This window comes from Carcharodon carcharias, chromosome 4 (genome assembly GCF_017639515.1).
Source record: "Carcharodon carcharias isolate sCarCar2 chromosome 4, sCarCar2.pri, whole genome shotgun sequence".
In the NCBI taxonomy this organism is placed as follows: Eukaryota; Metazoa; Chordata; class Chondrichthyes; order Lamniformes; family Lamnidae; genus Carcharodon; species Carcharodon carcharias.
In genome coordinates, this window is record NC_054470.1 from 186,378,019 (window position 1) to 186,400,056 (window position 22,038).

The 22,038-nt window shown below is 41.6% G+C and overlaps 1 protein-coding gene across 3 annotated transcripts in view; it reads left to right on the plus strand.

The window, feature by feature from the left end:
* The window catches only part of sh3rf1 (SH3 domain containing ring finger 1), a 192,868-nt gene that overhangs the window by 153,830 nt on the left and 17,000 nt on the right, over nt 1–22,038 (plus strand). For 2 of the 3 annotated variants that reach the window (XM_041187064.1, XM_041187066.1), the window contains 3 exons: nt 11,254–11,387; nt 13,831–14,001; nt 21,628–21,905. In XM_041187064.1, coding sequence (XP_041042998.1) covers nt 11,254–11,387; nt 13,831–14,001; nt 21,628–21,905 — 583 coding nt within the window. The remainder of the gene's footprint in view (nt 1–11,253; nt 11,388–13,830; nt 14,002–21,627; nt 21,906–22,038) is intronic. The other variant, XM_041187065.1, reaches the window with a different exon arrangement.

Consider the following 22,038-nt stretch of genomic DNA (forward strand, 5'->3'; position numbering starts at 1 on the left):
ATCTGCGGCAGGCAGGTTGGTGATGATGAGGTCAAGTATGTTTTTCCCTCTTGTTGGTTCCCTCACCACCTGCCGCAGACCCAGTCTAGCAGCTACGTCCTTTAGGGCTTGGCCAGCTCAGTCAGTAGTGGTGCTACTGAGCCACTCTTGGTGATGGACATTGAAGTCCCCCACCCAGAGTATATTCTGCACCCTTGCCACCCTCAGTACTTCCTCCAAGTGGTGTTCAACATGGAGGATTCATCAGCTGAGGGAGGGCAGTACGTGGTTATCAGCAGGAGGTTTCCTTGCCCATGTTTGACTTCAGTTACGAGGAGATAACGCATCTTTGACAAATTTGCATGTAGTTTGTGCTGCACACCCCTAAGTTTATATCGTACTTCCTGACACAATAGGCGAGCACTGAATGCCTAAGTAACTGGGCTGCAGAGTATGCACACTGCTTCCTTGTCAGACACCTCTTCATGCCAAGAATTCAACAGTGGCCTTGAGTAAAGTTGATGCCAAAGGTTACAAAACATTGTCAACGCTAATGCTGCCAAGCTGTGTGTAAGAAAAGGGTAAGTTACAACTGATCCTTCAACAAAGTGACAATTTATCCAGTTACGTAGGATTTCTCTTACGCAGGAACTTGTCTGTTTGCAGATTTTGTCATCTTCTCAGTTCATGCATCCTTCTCCTGCTTAGAACATTACTGTTGCAAGGCAGCCGTGCTCAGGACCAGTTGACAATGCAGATGTCTGCTGGGCAAATCAAGTGATTGGAGCTAATGGCATTATGGCTCCTTTCAGATTATAGTATAAGGGTAGTGTGGGTGATCAGACTAAAAACAGTGCAGTATCCAGAGAGATCTTTAATACAAGTCTCAAAGGCTGCATGCCCCTTTCAAGTTTTTCAGGTAAATCTCATTGGGTGCTGGATACCTGACTGATCAGATTTATCTATTAGTTGACTTGCTGGTGCATGATTTCTACAACTGTCAAATTATGCAACAATGCAGAAAGCAGGATCAGAGGAAATAAAAGCAAAAATTGTTCACTTTCTGTAAACTATCATCCCAGTCACACAGCTCTACACTTTGGTGGCATAAAAATAGAGAAAAATAACGCTTGTTTCTGGACTGGTTTCGATCGACTGATGAGGTTGGAGAGAAATTTTCCTGCTTATGTTTTCTCTTTTTGCCTTTCCCAGGAGATTGAATGGCTGCGGGGCACTGTATGGGTTGAGGGTTTAGTCGTGCTGCTCTGACCATCGTGGTGTGGGACAGGTTTAATGGACCCAGTTGGTCTTTTCACGCCTGTTAATTTCATATGTTTGTCATCTAAATTTTTGCAATGTGCAAAAGGTTACAGTTGACACACTAAGTGCCTTGCCTGGTGCTTCCTATAAGGTAATTTGATGGTGTACGTGCACACATTTATATTATTGTGTCAGGTTTCCCAGGAGTGTCAGTATTCAGAGCTGGAGAGGAGTTGGAAATCTGTTCTTAATCAGCAAGAGGTTTCATTAATCAGCAACTATAACTGAACTATTCTTATTAAAAGAGCTTCATGTGGACAAAGTGGCATGACAAAGGATTGCAGCTATTCATGAGTCACCATTATTCAGGTCTGATTGCTAAAGATTACTGACCCTCATGAATGCACAACTTCAAAGGCTTCTGAACGTAAATAGAGGCATAGAAAGAGACAATGATAGGCTAGTCATTGTGATCTGTGTTCGTGGCTTTCACTGAGCTGCACATCAAAGGCTGCCAGGTGGTGAATGGATAGGTTTCATCCCAGTGTATTGGGTGTGGAACATTTGAATTATGATGTGCATTAGGTTACAGTTTAAAGCCAAGTGTTTTGTTGCATTGGGTTTTATTTTACTCATGTTAATAATGTTCATGTTAACAACAGGGATAATTGAGCAAATCTGAAATCTGTGGAACGATGAAATTGACTGTAAGACTGTTGAATGTTATATGCAGCAGTGTATTGGCTACACTGCTCACTGCTACTTACACTGCTCACTGCTACTTTTGCAACCCATTAACTGAACCAAGTTGCGATAGATTACAAATTCAGCACATTTAATTGGCATTAATAGTTATTGGACTGGTATTCCAGAAGCCTACCAAATAATCCAGAAAAGTAAGAGGTCAAATCTCACAACAATAGTTTGAGAATTTGAATTCAGGTTTTTTAAAAATAAAAAGCTGGTATTAGTAGCAGTGAATTATTGTTAAAAATCCAGCTGGTTCACTGATCTTATTCAGGGAAGGAAACCTGCTGCTCCTACTCTGTTTGACGAAATGGTGAGTTCAGTTCCACTCCAATTTGCAAATGTTATGCTTTCCTCAAAAAAAGAGGAAAGGATGAACCTAGCAGCTACAGACCACTCAGCCTAATAATTGGTGGTGGGGAAATTTTTAGAGACAATAATTTGGGACAATATTAATTGCCATTTAGAAAAGTATGGGCTAATAAATTGAAGTCAGCACGAATTTGTTAAAGGCAAGTCTAACTTTGCTAACTTTGAGAACAAAGAACAAAGAAAAGTACAGCACAGGAACAGGCCCTTCGGCCCTCCAAGCCTGCGCCGATCATATTGCCCGTCAACTAAAACATTTTGCACTTCCGGGGTCCGTATCCCTCTATTTCCATCCTATTCATGTATTTGTCAAGCTGCCTCTTAAACATCACTATCGTACCTGCTTCCACCACCTCCTCTGGCAGCGAATTCCAGACACTCACTACCCTCTGCGTAAAAAACTTGCCCCACACATCTCCTCTATAGTTTTCTTCTCTCCATAAATCTATGTCCCCTAGTAATTGACTCTTCCACCCTGGGAAAAAGCTTCTGACTATCTACTCTATTCTGGAGTTCTTTGATGAAGTAACAAAGTTAATGAGAGAAGTGCGGTTTATATATATATATATAGACTTTCAAAAGGCATTTAATAGAGTATCATATTAGACTTGTTAGCAAAATCAAAGTCCATGGAATTAAAAGGATAGTGACAGCATGGAAACAAAATAGGCTAAGAGACGAAGCAGAGAGTACTGGTGAACTGTTTTCTCAGACTGCGGGGAAGTATATAGTGGTGTTCCCCATGGATCCCACTGGTATTTTTAATATGAACATTAACCACAGGGCTTAATTTCAGGGTTTACAGATGATAGAGAAACATAGAAACTAGGAGCAGGAGTAGGCCATTCGGCCTTTCGAGCCTGCTCCGCCATTCATTATGATCATGGCTGATCATCCAACTCAATAGCCTGCTCCCGCTTTCTCCCCATACCCTTTGATCCCTTTTGCCCCAAGAACTATATCTGACTCCTTCTTGAAAACCTACAATGTTTTGGTCTCAACTACTTTCTGTGGCAACGAATTCCACAGGTTCACCACTCTCTGGGTGAAGAAATTTCTCCTCATCTTAGTCCTAAATGGTCTACCCCATATCCTCAGACTGTGACCCCTGGTTCTGGACTCTCCCACCATCGGGAACATCCTTCCTGCATCTACCCTCTCTAGTCCTGTTAGAATTTTATAGGTTTCTATGAGATCCCCCTCATTCTTCTGAACTCCAGCGAATATAATCCTTATCGACTCAATCTCTGCTCATATGTCAGTCCCGCCATCCCAGGAATCAGTCAGGTAAATCTTCGCTGCACTCCCTCTATAGCAAGTACATCCTTTCTCAGGTAAGGAGGTCAAAACTGCACACAATATTCCAGCTGTGGTCTCACCAAGGCCCTGTACAATTGCAGCAAGACATCCCTGTTCCTGTACTCAAATCCTCTGGCTATGAAGGCCAACATACCATTTGCCTTCTTTACCGCCTGCTGCACCTGCATGCTTACCTTCAGCGACTGGTTTACAAGGACACCCCAGGTCTCGTTGCACATTCCCCTCTCTCAGTTTATAGCCATTCAGATAATAATCTGCCTTCCTGTTTTTGCTACCAAAATGGATAACCTCACATTTATCCACATTATACTGCAACAGCCATGCATTTGCCTGCTCACTCAGCTTGTCCAAATCACTCTTAAGCTTAAGCATCTCTGCATCCTCCTCACAGCTCACCCTCCCACCCAGCTTTGTGTCATTTGAAAATTTGGAGATATTACATTTAATTCCCTCATCTAAATCATTAATATATATTGTGAATAACTGGGGTCCCAGCACCGATCCTTGTGGTACCCCTTTGTCACTGCCTGCCATTCGGAAAAAGACCCGTTTATTCCTACTCTTTGTTTCCTGTCTGACAACCAGTTTTCTATCCATCTCAATACACTACCCCCAATCCCATGTGCTTGAATTTTACACGCTAATCTCTTATGTGGGACTTTGTCAAAGGTCTTCTGAAAGTCCAAATAAACCACATCCACTTGGATCCCCCTCATCAACTCTACTAGTTACATCCTCGAAAAATTCCAGTAGATTTGTCAAGCATGATTTCCCTTTCATGAATCCATGCTGACTCCGTCTGATTCTGCCACTGTTTTCCACGTACTCAGCTATTAAATCTTTTATAATGGACTCGAGAATTTTCCCCACTACCAACATCAGGCTGACTGGTCTATAATTCCCTGTTTTCTCTCTGCCTCCCTTTTTAAATAGTGGGGTTACATTAGCTACCCTCCAATCTGTAGGAACTGTTCCAGAGTCTATAGAATCTCAGAAGATGACCACCAATGCATCCACGATTTCTAGGGCCACTTTCTTAAGTACTCTGGGATGTAGCTCAGAATATGGTAAACAGTGAGGAGGCTAGTAATAGATTTCAGGCTGACATAGACTGGTGAAATGGGCAGATACATGGCAGATGAAATCTAACTCAGAGAAGTGTGATACATTTTGGTAGGAAGAATGAGGAAACGCATTATGAGCTAAATGGTACAATTTAAAGATGCAGGAACAGAAAAACATTGGGACGTAGTTATGCAAATCTTTGAAGGTGGCAAGACAAGTTGAGAAGGCTGTTTGAAAAGGTAAGCTTATAGGATCCTTGACTTCTATATGTTTATGCTCTATTCCGCTTGGAACACCTTTCCTAACAGCACTATGGGTGTACCTATACCACATGGACTACAGTGGTTCAAGAAGGCAACTCACCGCCACCTTCTCATGGGCAATTAGGGATGGGCAATAAGTAGCCAGCGACAGCCACATCCCATGAATGAATAAAAAAAAGGTTATGCAAAACCTTTGCAATCATTGGGCCTCAGCTGGAGTATTGTGTCCAATTCTGGGAACCATACTTTTAGGAAGCATGTCAAAGCCTTAGAGAGGGTGCAAAGAAGACTTACAAGAATGGTACACACCAGACATGGGACTTCAGTCATATGGAGAAACTGGAGAAGCTGAGGTTGCTTTCCTTAGGGCAGGGAAGATTTGGAGGAAATTCGATTGTGTTCAAAATCATGAGTGGTTTTGATAGAATAAATAAGGAGGAACTGCTTCCAGTGTCAGAAGGGCCAGTAACCAGTGGACACAGATTTAAGGTGATTGACAAAAGAACCAGAGAGAAGAAGAGGAAACTTTGTTTTAAACACTGAATTGGAATGCACTGCCTGAAAGGGTGATGGAACCCGATTCAATTGTAGGGAATTGGATAAATACTTGAAGGGAGAAAATTCTCCTAAGAGTCATGTTTGATTCAAAATGCTAACTCTGCTTCTCTCTCCACAGGTGCTGCCAGACCTGAGTTTTTCCAGCGCTTTGTTTTTATTTCTTTCTAAGCTCTAACCTTGGTTGAGGCTTGTGAATATCATAGTTGCTGCTTTTATCTTGTGCCCATTGTTCTAGTTAACATTGCATTTACTGTAGTTAGATCTGGGCCTTTCATTGTGTGAAATAACTTTCCTCTTGTTTTTTTTTTCCCTCAGTGAAAATAAGTTTAGTCACTTGAGTCCTTCTTCATAACTTGCTCCCTGAAAGACTGAAATCAGTCTGATCATCCTTCCCTGAACTCATTCTTTTGTATTGATGCCCCTTTTGAGACAGGTGTGAAAACAACACAATATATCCCAGAATCAACACTGATTTGTACCGCAGCATGTAACTTAATCTGACTTGTCTGCTGCACTCCAGATCTCCCAATGTCTAATTTTCCTATAATAGTAACATCCTCATCCTGATCAGAAGCTCACAGAATATGATCAACGATCAGAGCAGTTCCTTTTTGGCCACTGCCAAAGGAGACACTTTCAGTTTATACACATGTCTGCTTTTATCTTCTCCCCTACACATTATCCTAAGGGTGTTGGGTTGCCTAGTGTTGGATTACTGAACTGTCAGCTAGGAACTTGAGAGTTTGCATGTCAGTTTAAGACATTGCGGCAGTTAAAAGTAGCTAGATAGAGACTGTCTTGTTCTCATACTATATAAACATGCCTCTTTATTGTTGATCAAGAAGAGTAACATTGATGGCTCCTCTTGAGATTTCCATGGGAAGAATGAGGAATGGAAATATTATGACGTGGCAGATGATGTGTGCCAAGCGGACCAAATCCACAAGGGAAAATTGGTCGCGCTATCATAATGGTTTTGCAATTTGTATTTATTACAAGAAGATACATGCACTGAATTCAGAAGTAATAAGTCTATCAAGACCTTTAGAGATCTTAAAAATTAAATTAGAATATTTGTTAACAAAATAAAAGTTTTCAAGCACATATATAAGACTACAATTACTTATTACTATAACTCCTAAAATTCCTAATTATCTTGATTCCCAGTTATATACCCCCTTTAAGACAACAGTCCAAAATAGATTTTGGATTTAAAACAAAACCAACAAATTAACACACAGTATCCACTTGACAGTGGAATTCCAAATGGCTTCCCCAACTTCAGTTACTTTACATAGCAGACTTATATCCAAATGGCTGAAGGCTTCTTGAAGGCTGTTACACACACTCCTGTTGGATCTTACATGGCCCCCTCCTCACATAGCCTTTCATTCTCCTTTATATATGTTTCTCTCGCTTTAATATGCAAATTCTATTGTTCCATCTGTCTTTGAAACGGTGTCTTCCTCATAATATAAAAACTTTCATGTTGTCAATATTGTCAGTAATCTTTGGGGAAAAATAAACACACTCCTTAGCCTTACTTATATGACTAGTTGTAAACAGACTAACATGCCTTTGAAATTCAAACAATCCCTTCTCTTATCTAAAAATGCAAATTACCTTCACAATTTATATGCTAAGCCAGCATCCATGTTTACTCATTAGCATTTCAAGCACCTTTCTACACCTGGCTTCTGTTGATGATTTCAAGCTTGCAGTCTGCTTGACTCCAAATGTAATTAAATCACACAGACAAAACCACCTATACTTACACCCATAAACCTACTTTACAAAAGACCAGAAAAATATTATGAAAATTATTATACTTTCGTCACAGAAAATATTTTATTCATTCTCTCCATTATACTTTTCACATTTTGTAAGATGCATGACGTCCATATTTTGACTGCTGTAAAATTCAGCACCACTGCACTATCATCTATTTGAAAGTTCAACATAAGAATATGTAGCTTTTAACTGAAATGCTGTTGCATTTGCTAAAAGCTTGGCAGTGTTAAGGATTTTAAACAGTATTATGACTGAAATAGCATGCGACCTAATTGATCAGTGTAGCGATGGTTCTCAGGCTCATTAAAATTGCATGTAAAGCTATTTTAGAGGAGAATGCGTCAAAGGATATTTATTATTAATCTTCTGCTGCAGTGTTTGAATTATGGGGTTGAAATTTGTGGTACGATACCAGTTAATCCACCTGAACAACTTGAAGATATTTCAGCAGACTGGTGCCCAATAGTTTGCCACAATGTTCTGTTGTGTTTTTTTAAAAATTATGTTGGAGTGGAACCCACTTTCTAAACTTTCTTCAATAAATAATCATTTGGTAGAACAGAACTTGAGTATTGCTGAAAAAAGAGACTTGTCTAAGCTTTTTGTCTTGGACTCATCAGGACATTCCTAAGTCTTTCATGTCCTGATGAGTGCAAGACAAAAAACTTAGACCTGTCTCTTTCTTCAGCAATTTCTTAGAGCCATAGACGTCTACAGCACAGAAAAAGGCCCTTCAACCCATCGAGTCTACACCGGTCAAACAAGTACCTAACTATTCTAATCCCATTTTCCAGCACTAGGCCCATAGCCTTGTATGCCATGGCATCGCAAGTGCACATCCAAATGCTTCTTAAATGTTATGAAGTTTTCTGCCGCTACCACCCTCTCAGGCAGTGTGTTCTAGATTCCCACTACCCTCTGGGTGAAAAAATTCTTCCTCACATCTCTTCCTCACATCCCCTCTAAACCTCCTGCCCCTTACCTTAAATCTATGCCCCCTGGTTATTGATCCCTCCACCAAGAGGAAAAGTTCTTCCTGTCTACCCTATCTATGCCCCTCATAATTTTATACACCTCAATCATGTCCCCCTTCAATCTCCTCTGCTCCAAGGAAAATAACCCCAGTCTATCCAATCTTCCTCATAACTAAAACTCTCCAGCCCAGGCAACATCCTGGTAAATCTCCTCTGCACTCTCTCAAGTGCAACCACATCCTTTCTATAATGCAGATTCCAGAACTGCATGCAATACTCTAGCTGTGGCCTAACCAGTGTTTTTTCATTTCCAGCATAATCTCCCTGCTCTTATATTCTATGCCTCGGCTAATAAAAGCAAAGTATCCCATATGCCTTCTTAACCACCTTACCTGCCTGTCCCGCTATCTTAAGGGACTGGTGGACATGCACACCAAGGTCCCTCTGATCCTCGGTACTTCCCAGGTTCCTACCATTCATTGTGTATTCCGATCTTTGTTTGTCCTGCCCAAGTGCATCACCTCACACTTATCGGATTAAATTCTATTTGCCACTGATCAGCCCATCTGACCAGCCCGCCTATATCCTCCTGTTATCTAAGGCTATCCTCCTCACTATTTATTACCCCTTCAATTTTCATGTCATCCACGAACTTACTGATCAACCCTCCTACATTCAAGTCTAAATCGTTTATATATACCACAAACAGCAAGGGACCCAACACTGATCCCTGTGGAACCCCACTGGACACAGGCATCTAGTCACAAAAACACCCCTCGACCATCACCCTCTGCTTCCTGCCACTCAGCCAATTCTGGATCCAATTTGCCAAATTGCCTTGGATCCCATGGGCTCTTACCTTCGTCATCAGCTTCCCATGCGGGACCTTATCAAAAGCCTTGCTGAAGTCCAAGTAGACTACGTCTACTGCATTTTCCTCATTTACACACCTGGTCACCTCTTTGAAAAATTCAATCAAATTGGTCAGACGTGACCTCCCTTTAACAAAACAATGCTTACTGTCCTTGATTAATCCCTGCCTCTCCAAGTGTAAATTAATTTTGTCCCTCAGAATTGCTTCCAATAGTTTCCCCACCACTGAGGTTAGACTGACTGGCCTGTAGTTCCCTGGTTTATCCCTTCCTCCCTTCTTGAATAACGGTACCACATTGGTTGTCCTCCAGTTCTCTGGCACCTCTCCTGTGGCCAGAGAGATATTGAAAATTATTGCCAGCAACCCTGCTATCCCCTCCCTTGCCTCACTCAACAGCCTGGGATACATTTCTTCCATAATTTGCACTTAGAAAGCTTTCTGTTTGAAAATTCAGCTCATTTTGTGACAGTGGCTGCCTTTTGATTGGTTGCCTGAACACTCGACATCCATGTCTTGTGCCTGAAACTGAGCACACAATCATGCCGGCAATTGAAAAAAGCCAGGAGAAGAAACAGGTGGTCTATCGGTACTGTCCATCCTGACATAGCTTAAAACTTTCAGAGATCAACATGAAAGGGAGATGGTGGCATAATGGTAATGTCACTGGACTAGTAATCCAGAAGCCAAGTCATGCTCTGGGGACATGGGTTCAAAACCTACCATAGCAGCTGGTGGAATTTAAATTCAATTAATATAATCATTGAAAGCTAGTCTCAGTAATGGTGATACTGAAACTATCCTCATGTTTTGTAAAAACTCATCCGATTCACCAGTGTCCTATAGGGGAGGAAATCTGCCATCCTTATCTGATCTGGCCTATATGTGACTCCAGACCCACAACATTCTGGTTGACTCTGGTTAACTGGCCTCTGAAATACCCTAGCAAACTACTAAGTCCAAGTGCAATTAGGGATGGGCAACAAATGCTGGTCATGTCAGTGATGCCCACATCCCACGAAAGAATAAAAAAAATTCCAATCTCAGCTCCCCTCCCTTATCCTCCAACCCAACATTGCACAGTCTCCTGAGAGAGGCAAAGAAAATCAGAGGAAGATAATTAGGCCAATTTAGGGATAAGAAAATATGAAGAGTGCACAGATACAATGAGCTGAATGGCTTGTAAAATTTCTTTGTTTCTAAGAAAGACAGAAGAAGACAAAACTTGCTTGTACAGCCCATTCCACCCTGGCACGACTTGACCACATCACCCGATCCCTTTCTTCACCTGACACATACACATAACACACACTTTAATAATATACTTACGAAGAAGGGCCAGGAAAGGACCTGAGATAAAAACTGAAAGTGCTGGACAAACTCAGCAGGTCTGGCAGCATCTGTAGAGAGAGAAACTGAGTGAATGTTTTGAGTCCAATATGACTCTTCTTCAGAACACGAAGAAGTTCTGAAGGAAGTTCCAAAGAAGGGTCATATTGGCCTCTCCACAGATGCTGCCAAACTTGCTGAGTTTGTCCAGCACTCTGTTTTTAATTTCAGACCTCTGCCATCCACAATATTTGGCTTTTGCTCCTTGAAAAGACTGGATAGTCCATCCAGCCTATCCCATCAAATTGCGATTGCTCCATGCCTGGTTCATGCTGGTCTTTCTTGAAACAAAAAGGCCAACAGATGACCTAATAGGGTTGTTCAAAATTTTGAAAAGGATTTGATAGGGTAGACGTAGACAAGATGTTTCCAAAACTGATGTCATGAATATCAGATGGGTACTAATAAATCAATCGGGAATTCTGAATTGGCCATGGAACCACAAGAAGTTGTTGAAGAGAAAGGCATAAATGTATTCAAGGGGAAGCTAGATAAGTATATGTGGTAAAAAGGAATGGAAGCATATTCTTAAAATGAAATAAGAGTGGGAGGAGACTCGTGTAGAGCATAAATGCTGACATATAGCAATTGAGCTTAGTAACCTCCTTCTGTGCTGTATATGCTGTGCCTGTATACTGCCCTAACACCATGTCTTGTGTTTACGCAGGAGAATCACCCACCGCCTCCACCACCACCTCCTTCGAATGCTGTAGTTACCACCTCTGCTTCTAATACTCCAAGACCGACATTGGGGCCAACAGAGCAGGTGGCACATCCAAGGCCTCAAGTGCGGCCAAATATGTAAGTAACAAAAAAAATGTATATAATGAATTCAATTTATTTATAGGCGAGGTGAAGTTGGAAAAGGGTGATTTTGAAATTTAATTTTGTTTCATTCCTGTTTTTCCTCATCACCCATCTATAAGGTTCATTTCCCTGAAGCAAACACCTGACTGAAACTTCCTGCCTGTTGCTGCTGTTGAGACCTTGGCCTTCATATTTCCACCCTGCGGTCTGCTCCCTTATTACCTTCTATATAAATTATTGGAGGAATAATTCCCTTCAACCCCCTGGTGGCATTCCACAGGGATCATTCCCTCTGGGACACCCTGGTCCACTCCTCTATCACCCCCTACACCTCAACCCCCTCGCACGGCATTTTCCCATGCAACCGCAGAAGGTGCAACACCTGCCCCTTTACTTCCCCTCTCCTCACCGTCCAAGGGCCCAAACACTCCTTTCAAGTGAAGCAGCATTTCACTTGCACTTCCCTCAATTTAGTCTACTGCATTCGTTGCTCCTAATGTGGTCTCCTCTGTATTGGAGAGACCAAACACAGACTGGGTGACCGCTTTGCAGAACACCTTTGGTGTGTCCGAAAGCATGAACCAGACCACCCTGTCACTTTCATTTCAACACTCCACCCTGCTCTCATGCCCACATGTCCGTCCTTGGCCTGTTGCATTGTTCCAGTGAAGCTCAACACAAACTGGAGGAACAGCACCTCATTTTCCGACTAGGAATTTTGCAGCCTTCCGAACTGAATTTTGAGTAACAATTTTAGATCTTGAACTCTCTCCTCCATCCTCACCCCCTTTCCGATCCCCCTTTTTTTCCCCTAATAATTTATATAGATTTTTCTTTTCCCACCTATTTCCATTATTTTTAAATGTATTTCCATCCATTGTTTTATCTCTACCTTTTAGCCTATTTTGATCCCTTCCCTTCACCCCACACCCACTAGGGTTATCTGTACCTTGCTTGTCCTGCTTTCTAGCCTTAATTAGCACATTCCTTAGATAATATCACCAACTTCAACACCTCTTTGTCCTTTTGTCTATGACATTTTTTGGTTATTTCCACCTATCACTGGCCCTCTATCCAGCTTTACCTGTCCCCCACCCCCCCCCCCCCCCCCCCCCCCCACCACCAACCCTTAAACCAGCTTATATTTCACCTCTTTTCTATTTTTACTTAGTTCTGTTGAAGAGTCATACGGACTCGAAACGTTAACTGTGTTCCTCTCCGCAGATGCTGTCAGACCTGCTGAGTTTTTCCAGGTATTTTTATTTTTATTTTTATTTTTTGTTTTGGATTTCCGGCATCTGCGGTTTTTTGCTTTTATCTACTTTCTAACCTGTCTGAATAAATAAAATTCTCCTGAATTCCCTATTGGATTTCACAGAATCACACAGTGCAGAAGAGGCACTTTGGCCCATCGAGTCTGCACCAACACGTGAGAAACACCTGACCTACCTACCTAATCCCATTTACCAGCACTTGGCCCATAGCTTTGAATGTTATGATGTGCCAAGTGCTCATCCAGGTACTTTTTAAAGGATGTGAGGCAACCCGCCTCCACCACCCTCCCAGGCAGCGCATTTCAGACCGTCATCACCCGCTGGGTAAAAAAGTTTTCCTCACATCTCCCCTAAACCTCCTGCCCCTCACCTTGAACTTATGTCCCCTCGTGACTAACCCTTCAACTAAGGGGAACAGCTGCTTCCTATCCACCCTGTCCATGCCCCTCATTGTCTTGTACACCTCGATCAGGTTGCACCTCAGATTTATTAGTGACTACCTCATAATTATGACCCTTTGTTTTGGATCATCTTATAAGTGAAAACATCATTTCCGTATTTGCCCTATCGATCCCTTTTTATTAATTTTGAATACATTTTCCGAATCACATTTTGGTCTCCTCTTTTTCCAGAGATGCCCCAATTATTAATTTCAGCAAATATCTTCACCTCATTGCTCATTACCTGCTAGTTTCTTAATCATGGCATCCTAACATTGCACTCCATGCACTAGAATTGAAGTGTCTCTTTAACACAAAACATAATGCATGCTCATATGTGCTTTAAGTTCTGAGGAAGTTAGATGCATATGAATGAGTTTTGAAAAAGATAAAATGTAAATGAAATTTTACATATTTTAGTGTTTAACAATACATTGTTTAGATTCCCTTCATCTTGTATTTGTTTTACATACTTGTAGTATTGCTCACAATGAGTCAGGATGTGTTTTACAAGAACAGAACTCATATGCCTTCGAAGGCACAATGTATTTTTGTGCTGTTTAAAGTATAGATATTTGTCTCTTTAAGGCCGCAATGCAATTTCTCTTCACTCTTAAAATGAATCCACTAATTATGGGATTCACAGCTGTGCAGTAGCCTTTATCTCCAGCCAGAGCCAACCTGCCTCCTTCAACTGATAAGTTCCTCATACTTTATTTGTAGGTATGTTGCTTTATATCCATACACTCCCCGCAAAGAGGATGAGCTTGAGTTGCGAAAGGGAGAGATATTTCTTGTGCTTGAGCGTTGTCAAGATGGATGGTTCAAGGGAACATCTATGCACACAGGCAAAATTGGTGTCTTCCCTGGGAATTACATGGCTCCTGTAACCAGGTCAGTAAGTCAATTCTCTGAACCTAATTCAAAGTATGATATTACTTTGCACCACTTTACTCCTGTGTCATGTAGTGGTCATGTTACTGGATTGATAATCCAGAGAACATTCGTTCAAACTGCACCTACTTTGGGAACTTGAATTCAGTTTTATAAATTAAAACCTGGAAATTAAAAAGGCTGGCATCAGTAATACGTGACTAGGATGAGACTGCCAGTTTGCCCTCTAATTCACTGATGCCATTTAGGGAAGGAAATCTGCTATCCTAACTCGATCAGGCCTAGATTGTGACTCCAACCCCACACCGGTGTGGTTGACTCACAACGGATTTCTTAATTGGCCTAGTTACGTATGAAAAAAGGATTACAAACAATACCAAGACCTCACAGACTGTAGAGGGCACATGACCTCTTCTCACATTCTAGAATCGTTCACACCCCACAAAGGAATAAAATAAAACTTGCTAATGAGATCGCATGGTGAATTAGAGTACACACTTCATTTTTAATATAACACTAGGGCTGTTACAACATCAGGCTGTTCTGAAGAAGAGTCATATTGGACTTGAAACGTTAACTCTTACCTGAATTTTCCGATGCTTCTCGCAGCGGAAATTGTCACGGGTGGGACGGCAAATTTGATGGACCAGCCAAAGGTCTGTTGACTTTGAGGGGGAATTTCCAATTCCGCAGTGGGCAGGACCGGAACATTCTGGCCTCCGTTTCTCTCTCCACAGATACTGCCATTCTGGCTGAGTTTTTCTAGCACTTTTTTATTACTGCTGTTACAGGCAGTGCTGAGACTATGGAACGTGCTACCATGATAGGTTTAGACAAAGAAAGGTGGGAGGACGCTTAAGCAGAGCATAAATGCCAGCATGGACTGATTGGGCTGAATGGCGTGTTTCTGTGCCATTTCTCCTGTGGAATCCTTTGTGATATATGTCTATTTATATAGCACCTTTAATGTAATCAAATGTCCCAAGGCCCTTATCAACCAAGTGTGATGGAGCAAAACATTACAAGAAGTAAGTTTGGCACTGACTGGAAACATACGCTACATCCAAAATGTTTAACCTATTGCTTGTTAGTCACTTCACTTTTCATCATGCATTCTCTTCCTTTTCTATACTTTGACTTTATATTACTTATAGCTAATTTTTAAAGCTTATCTCAGAAATATAGCTTTAGTTGTAGCATTGGAATTTCTCTGCAATACAGACTGAGAAGCTGAGAGATGCAATACTCGGCACTAAAGCGTTACCACTGACAGGAGGGTGGAATTGCAGTATAAGTTTGTGTAAGTAGTTTCCATTTTCAATGTAGATGTTGGAATTTATGATGAATAAAAGTTGTCAGCCAGAAATGACATTTTATGGTGAGCGCGTAGTTGAGGTTTTTCTTAATCTTAGGATGGATTGATACACAGAATTAAGTTTTAAGACTACAGTAACTCATCATTGTTAAAATTTAACCTCTACTGGTAGCGACCTTACTTAAACACACCACTTTCTTAAAGCAGAAATGTTTAAATTAATAAGCTTTGTCTGCTGAAAATACTCATTTATTTTCTGTCACGGCTTCAAATTATGCCCTTGTGTTTCAAACGAGCTTTGTAAAGTAATTTTCTTTGACCAGATGTTGTTAAATTCATTGTGCATGTTGGGCCTGAAAACCATGATATTAAAGTTCTCATCTTTGTATTCAAATCACCCACTCCCTATATCTGTAACCTCCTTTAGCCCTACAACTCTCCAAGAATTCTGCATTCCTCCAATTCATTCTCCTTTGTCCCATTATTGATCGCTGTGCCTTCACCTACCTCACCTTTAAGCTCTGGAATTCGCTCCCTAAACCTCTCATCTCTCTTTACTGCTTTAAGACATTCCTTAAAGCCCACCTCCATGACAAAGCTTTCCGGCCATCTGTCCTAATGTCGTCTTCTTACACCTGGTATCTTTTTTTGTCAGAGTCTGCTCTTGTGAAGCACCCTAGGATGTTTACTATGTAAAGGCATTAAATAAATTCAAATTGTTGTAATATGTGCAAATTAAAGAAAGCATCCCACAAATAAACTTGGGCATCAGCTGGAGACACAGCAGTGCATCCACAAGGCTGAGGGCTGCGTGGATAGCAAGTTTTTAGATGTAGTCCCTCTACGGCTTAAGGAAGTGCAGTCAGAGAGGGAATGGGTGACCACAGTCAGAAGAAGGGAGGCAGGCAGGTAGCCAGGAAAGCCCCAGAGTGTATCTCTCTCAAGAACCGTTTCTGTGTTGGAAAACGGTGAGGGTGAAGATTCCTCTGGAGAGTGCAGCCAGAGCCAAGTTGACAGCATTGTGGGTGGCTCAGCCACAGAAGGCGGGAGGAGTAAGAGTGCAAGAGCAATAGTGGTAGGAGACCCAATAGTGAGTGGTGCAGACAGGCGCCTCTGTGGCCATAAATGTGACCTCAGGATGATGTGTTGCCTCCCTAGGGCCAGGATCAAGGATGTCACAGAACAGCTGCAGGGCATTCTGAAGGGGGAGGGCGAACAGTCAGAGGTCGTGGTTCACATTGGTACCAACGACATAGGTAGAAAGAGGGATGAGGTCCTGCAACAAGAATTTAGGGAGCTAGGTAGCAGATTAAAAAGCAGGACCTCAAAGATTATAATCTCTGGATTACTCCCTCTGGCACGTGCTAGTGAGTATAGGAAGGGTGAATGCGTAGCTGAAGAGATGGTGCAGGGGGGGAGGGCTTTAGTTTCCTGGATCACTGGGTCTGTTTCTGGTGAAGGTGGGGCCTGTACAAGTCAGACGCGTTGCACCTGAACAGGAACGGGATCAACATCCTTGTGGGGATCAGCATCCTGGCGGGCAAGATAAAGGAAAATCCCAAGGCATTTTATAAATATATTAAGGGCATGAAGATAACCAGAGAAAGAGTCGGGCCCATTAGGGACCGAAGTGGCAATCTGTGCATGGAGCCGGAGGACATAGGTGAGGTTTTATATGATTGCTTTTCGTCTGTGTTCACTATGGAGAAGGACAATGTAGATGTAGAAATCAGAGAGGGGGCCTGTGATACATTTGAACAAATTAGCATTGAAAGGGAGGAGGTATTAGCGGTTTTAGCGGACTGAAAAGTGGCTAAATCCGTAGGCCCAGATGAGATCTATCCCAGGCTGCTATGTGAGGCAAAGAAGGAGATTGCAGGGGCTCTGACACTAATTTTTAAATCTCTGGCCACTAGAGGACTGGAGGACTATGGTACCATTATTCAAGTATTTGGGATAAACCAGGTAATTACAGGCCAGCGAGTCTAACATCAGTGGTAGGGAAACTATTGGAAAAAGTTCTGAGGTACAGGATTAATCACCACTTGGAGAAGCAGGGATTAATCAGGAATAGTCAGCAGGGCATTGTCAGGGGGAGATCACATCTAACAAATTTGATTGAATTTTTCAAGGATGTTACTAGTTGTGTAGATGAGGGTAGTGTAGTTGATGTAGTCTACATGGACTTCAGTAAGGCTCTTGACAAGGTCCTGCATGGGAGAATGGACAAGAAGGTAAGAGCCCATGGGGTCCAGGGCAATTTGGCAAATTGAATTCAAAATTAGCTTAGTGTCATGAGGCAGAGGGCGATGGTCGAAGTTTGTTTTCGCAATTGGAAGCCTGTGATGAGTGGTGTACCACAGGGATCGGTGCTGAGACCCTTGCTGTTTGTAGTAATATTAATGATTTAGACATGAATATAGGAGGTACGATCAGTAAGTTTGCAGATGACATGAAAATTGGTGGTGTCATAAATAATGAGGTGGATGATGTAGATGGGCTGGTAAGATGGGCAGAGCAGTGGCAAATGGAACTTAATCCTGAGAAGCATGAGATGATGCATTTTGGGAGGACTAACATGACAAGGGAATATGCAATGAATGGTAAGGCCCTAGGAAGTACAGAGGATCAGAGGGACCTTGGTGTATATACCCATAGGTCCCTGAAGGCAGCAGCACAGGTAGATTAGGTCGTTAAGAAGGCATATGGGATACTTGTCTTTATTGGCCGAGGCATAGAATATAAGAGCAGGGAGGTTATGTTGGAGCTGTACAGTACACCAGTTAGGCCACAGCTGGAGTACTGTGAGCAGTTCTGGTCGCCACACTTTAGGAAGGATGTGATTGCACTGGAGGGGGTGCAGAGGAAATTCACCAGGGTGTTGTCTGGGCTGGAGCGTTTCAGTTATGAGGAGAGACTGGATAGGCTAGGGATGTTTTCCTTAGAGTAGAGAAGGCTGAGGTATCTGATAGAGGTATACAAAATTATGAGGGGCATAGATAGGGTAGATAGGAAGAAACTTTTTCCCTTAGTGGACATGTCAATAACCAGGGGGCATAGATTTAAGGTAAGGGGCAGGAGGCTTAGAAGGGATTTGAGGAAAAGCTTTTTCACCCAGAGGGCAGTTGGAATCTGGAACATGCTGCCTGAGGGGGCAGTAGAGGCAGGAACTCTCACAACATTTAAGAAGCATTTAGATGAGCACTTGAAACACCATAGCACACAGGGCTATGGGCTAAGTGCTGGAAAATGGGAGAATAGATAGGTGCTTGATGGCCAGCATGGACACGATGAGCCAAAGGGCCTGTTTCTCTGCTGTATAACTCTATGACTCTAAACCTGACCTTGTCTAAACTGGATTAACAAATAAATTGTTTAGGAATATAATAAAATCTTGTCTATATTGTGGAATGACCATTAAGAATTGGAGCCAGTGGAATGGAGAAGTTGTAAGGAGTTAAGGATTTCAGGCGTTTGTATGTTAGTCTAAAGTACACATTGGGCCCATGTGTCCTGATAGCAAATCCATGACACATTTTCTTGCAAATCCAAAGGGATATCATTCTGTATGACAGGTTTTGTCTGCCTAAATATATTCCTACATTAGGAGGCTTTTTGTCTTTCTGGTCACTATTTCTTGCTATTTGAATAACTCTACCTAAACTACATTACCTTCCTACAATTCTCCTCCCTTCAGAAACCTCTTAAAAACCTATTTCCATGCTTTTGAACCATCTCTCTTAATTATTTTTTATCATCTTGCACCATTCTCCTCTTCCATCCTCACCCACCCCACTTAACACTGGAGGGATGCTTTGCATAAATGCAGGTGGATACTTTACCATGTCTTCCATTCTGATGAAGATATCCAGAAATGGATGGAAGGATGGGTGGGGTTGCTTATTTAAACATTTTTTTATAGTTGTAATATGCCCATTTGGGTCCCGCTTTGCTCAGGATTAGCTGGTGCAACAGACGTAAAACAGTGTGTCTGACGTGTTATACCATGAACAGCTTGCTTAACAAAGCCATTCTGCAGGTGGGTAGAAAAGTGTAGTTGCAGCCTGCCCAGCAAGTTTTCTTGTAAATCAGTAGCCCTGGCAGGGTAGCAGCAGTGATATACTGCTTGACCATTTTCTCTAATGGGAGGATTAGCACAGAACGGAAAAGAAAAAAGACGCAAGGAATGGATGACAGATGACATGCTCACAAGGATGGTAGAAAGAGGACAGAAACATACCTGAGTATGATGAAATTGGAAAGAAAACAAATAATGCATGTTGGGAGTCTAAAGAGAAATGCTACAATGAGGTATGTTATGAAGTAATTGGAAGTGGAAAGAAATCACAGCATGAGAGTTATGCACCAGAAGGTGAAATTTTTGACAAATAGAAAGAAAGGGATAACAATAGATAGTAGGTGCATAAAAGACAAAGATGGTGAAATATTGTTTGATAGGGAAGCAGTAGCAACAAGATGCTCAGAATATATAAGTGAATTGTACAATGATCCAAATCGAGGGAGTCCTCAAGATAGAGAGGCAAATGATGGACCAAACATTCTGATATCAGAGATAAAAAATGTTTTGAAAATGATGAGTACAGGAAGAGCTCCAGGCATAGATGAAGAGATGAACAGAACATCTAAAAGCCCTTGCAGAAACAGAAATAGAAGTGATAACAGAAATTTGTGATCAAATATGTACCAAAGGATACATTCCAAGTGACTTGAGACATTCATTACTGGTTAAGTTATATAAGAAACCTAGAGTAATCATTTTAGAACTATAAGCTTAATGAGTCATCTTATTAAAGTGATCTTGAAAATCATAATAGAAAGAAAACACACTTAAAGTAGAAATTTGTGAAACACAGCCTGGCTTTAGACCTGGAGTAGGAGCAAAAGAGGGAATATTTAACCTAAGAACAATCTTCAACAAATATCTAGAAGGAAACGAGAACATTTACATATGCTTCATAGACTAGGGAAAAAAACATTCGATCGTGTTTATCATCAAAAGTTAATAGAGGTGTTCCTGAAAAGTGACATTGACTGTAAAGATGTGAGATTTCTCCAGAGCCTATATTGAGACCAAATAGCGAGCATCAGACTAGAAGATGGGCAATTAGATATGTTTCAAGAGAAGGGAGGAATAGGACAAGGCTGTGTACTGTTGCCAAAATTATTCAATCTGTCCACAGAGCAAATATTCAGAGAATTAGATGTACTTCCAGGGGTAAAAATTGAAGGCAAGAACATAAACTTGTGGTACGGTGACAACACAGTGCTGTTTGCAAAATCAGAAGAGGTCCTACAAAATATCGTAGATCAAGTAAAATCGTAAAGTTTATAATATGGATTGAGTATGAACACCAAAAAGACAAAAACAATGGTATTTGAAAGGAATACATTAGGAGAAAGTAGAATGAAGATTGAAGCGGACGGTGTCACACTGGAACAAGTAGATAAGTTTGTCTATTTAGGACAAATGGTAACAGAAGATGGTAGATGTGATGCTGAAGTCAGAAAATGGATAGAGATAGCCAGAGTAATTTTGTGAAGATGAAGAATGTGTTAACAACAAGAAAACTCAAACCTGTAACAAGCAAAAACTACTAAGATCCTGCATTCTAATCACTTTCCTGTATGCCTCAGAAACCTAGACAATAAATAAAGATTTCTGAAAGAAAATAGAGGCCTTTGTAATGTAGATGTTCAGATGTAGGCTTAAAATTCCATATACAGATCATATGACAAATGAAGAGGGACTTGAAATAGCAGAAAAGAACAGAAAAAAAGTCAGCATTTCGGCCATTTGATCTGAGCTGAAAAGCTACAGAGATCTCTTCGAGAGGGCAAAGTAGTAGGCGTAGTTGGATGACAGACTTCAAAGAGAAGTGGTTGCAGAGGAGCTGCAGTAGCTGTGTGAGGATGGTGCAAGACAGACAAGCGTGACAAACTATGACAGCAGATGATCTGGTAGGAGTAGCAACAGAACTGCATAGCTAATTAAATAATACAACTCCTTTTTAAGTTAGCCTAGCCTCAGCTATCACTGAACATGAGAAAGAGCTCGTCAGCAGAATGGTCTGTGAAATCCTGCATTTATGAGAAGGGAAACTTCATATTAAGCTATTGAAAGGTCACAGAGCTGAAACGTTAACTCTGTTTCTCTCTCCACAGATGCTGCCAGACCTGCTGAATATTTCCAGTGTTTACTGTTTTTATTTCAGATTTCCAGCATCTGCAGTATTTTGCTTTTGATCTTTTAAGCCTGTTATTTCAATCTTGCAATTTTTAATTATTTGTAGGGCATCTTCTGCAACAGGGCAGTCCAAACTGCCGGTGGTGGTGACGGCACAGGTCGCGCGAGGAGTGACCGCAGTTGTGCCTTTGCCAGTGGTGACGCCTCAGTCCAAAGCTCCTGGAAATGGCCTGGACTTCAGCAGACCAATTAGTCCAACCCCACCAATCCCTACTGCAGTGATATCAGCTGCACATGTACAGGCTACCAATCCACAGGCCAAGGTTCTGATGCATATGACGGGTCAGATGACGGTCAACCAGGCTCGCAATGCTGTTCGGACAGGTGAGTTCAGTGTGGCATTAATGTTGCCATTCATTAAATACAATGTTACTCAAACTATTGATCCCAGTGAGTTGGGTGACAAGGCAAGAGCCACCATTTCTTGCTTATCTTCCTCACATTGTTCACCTATTTT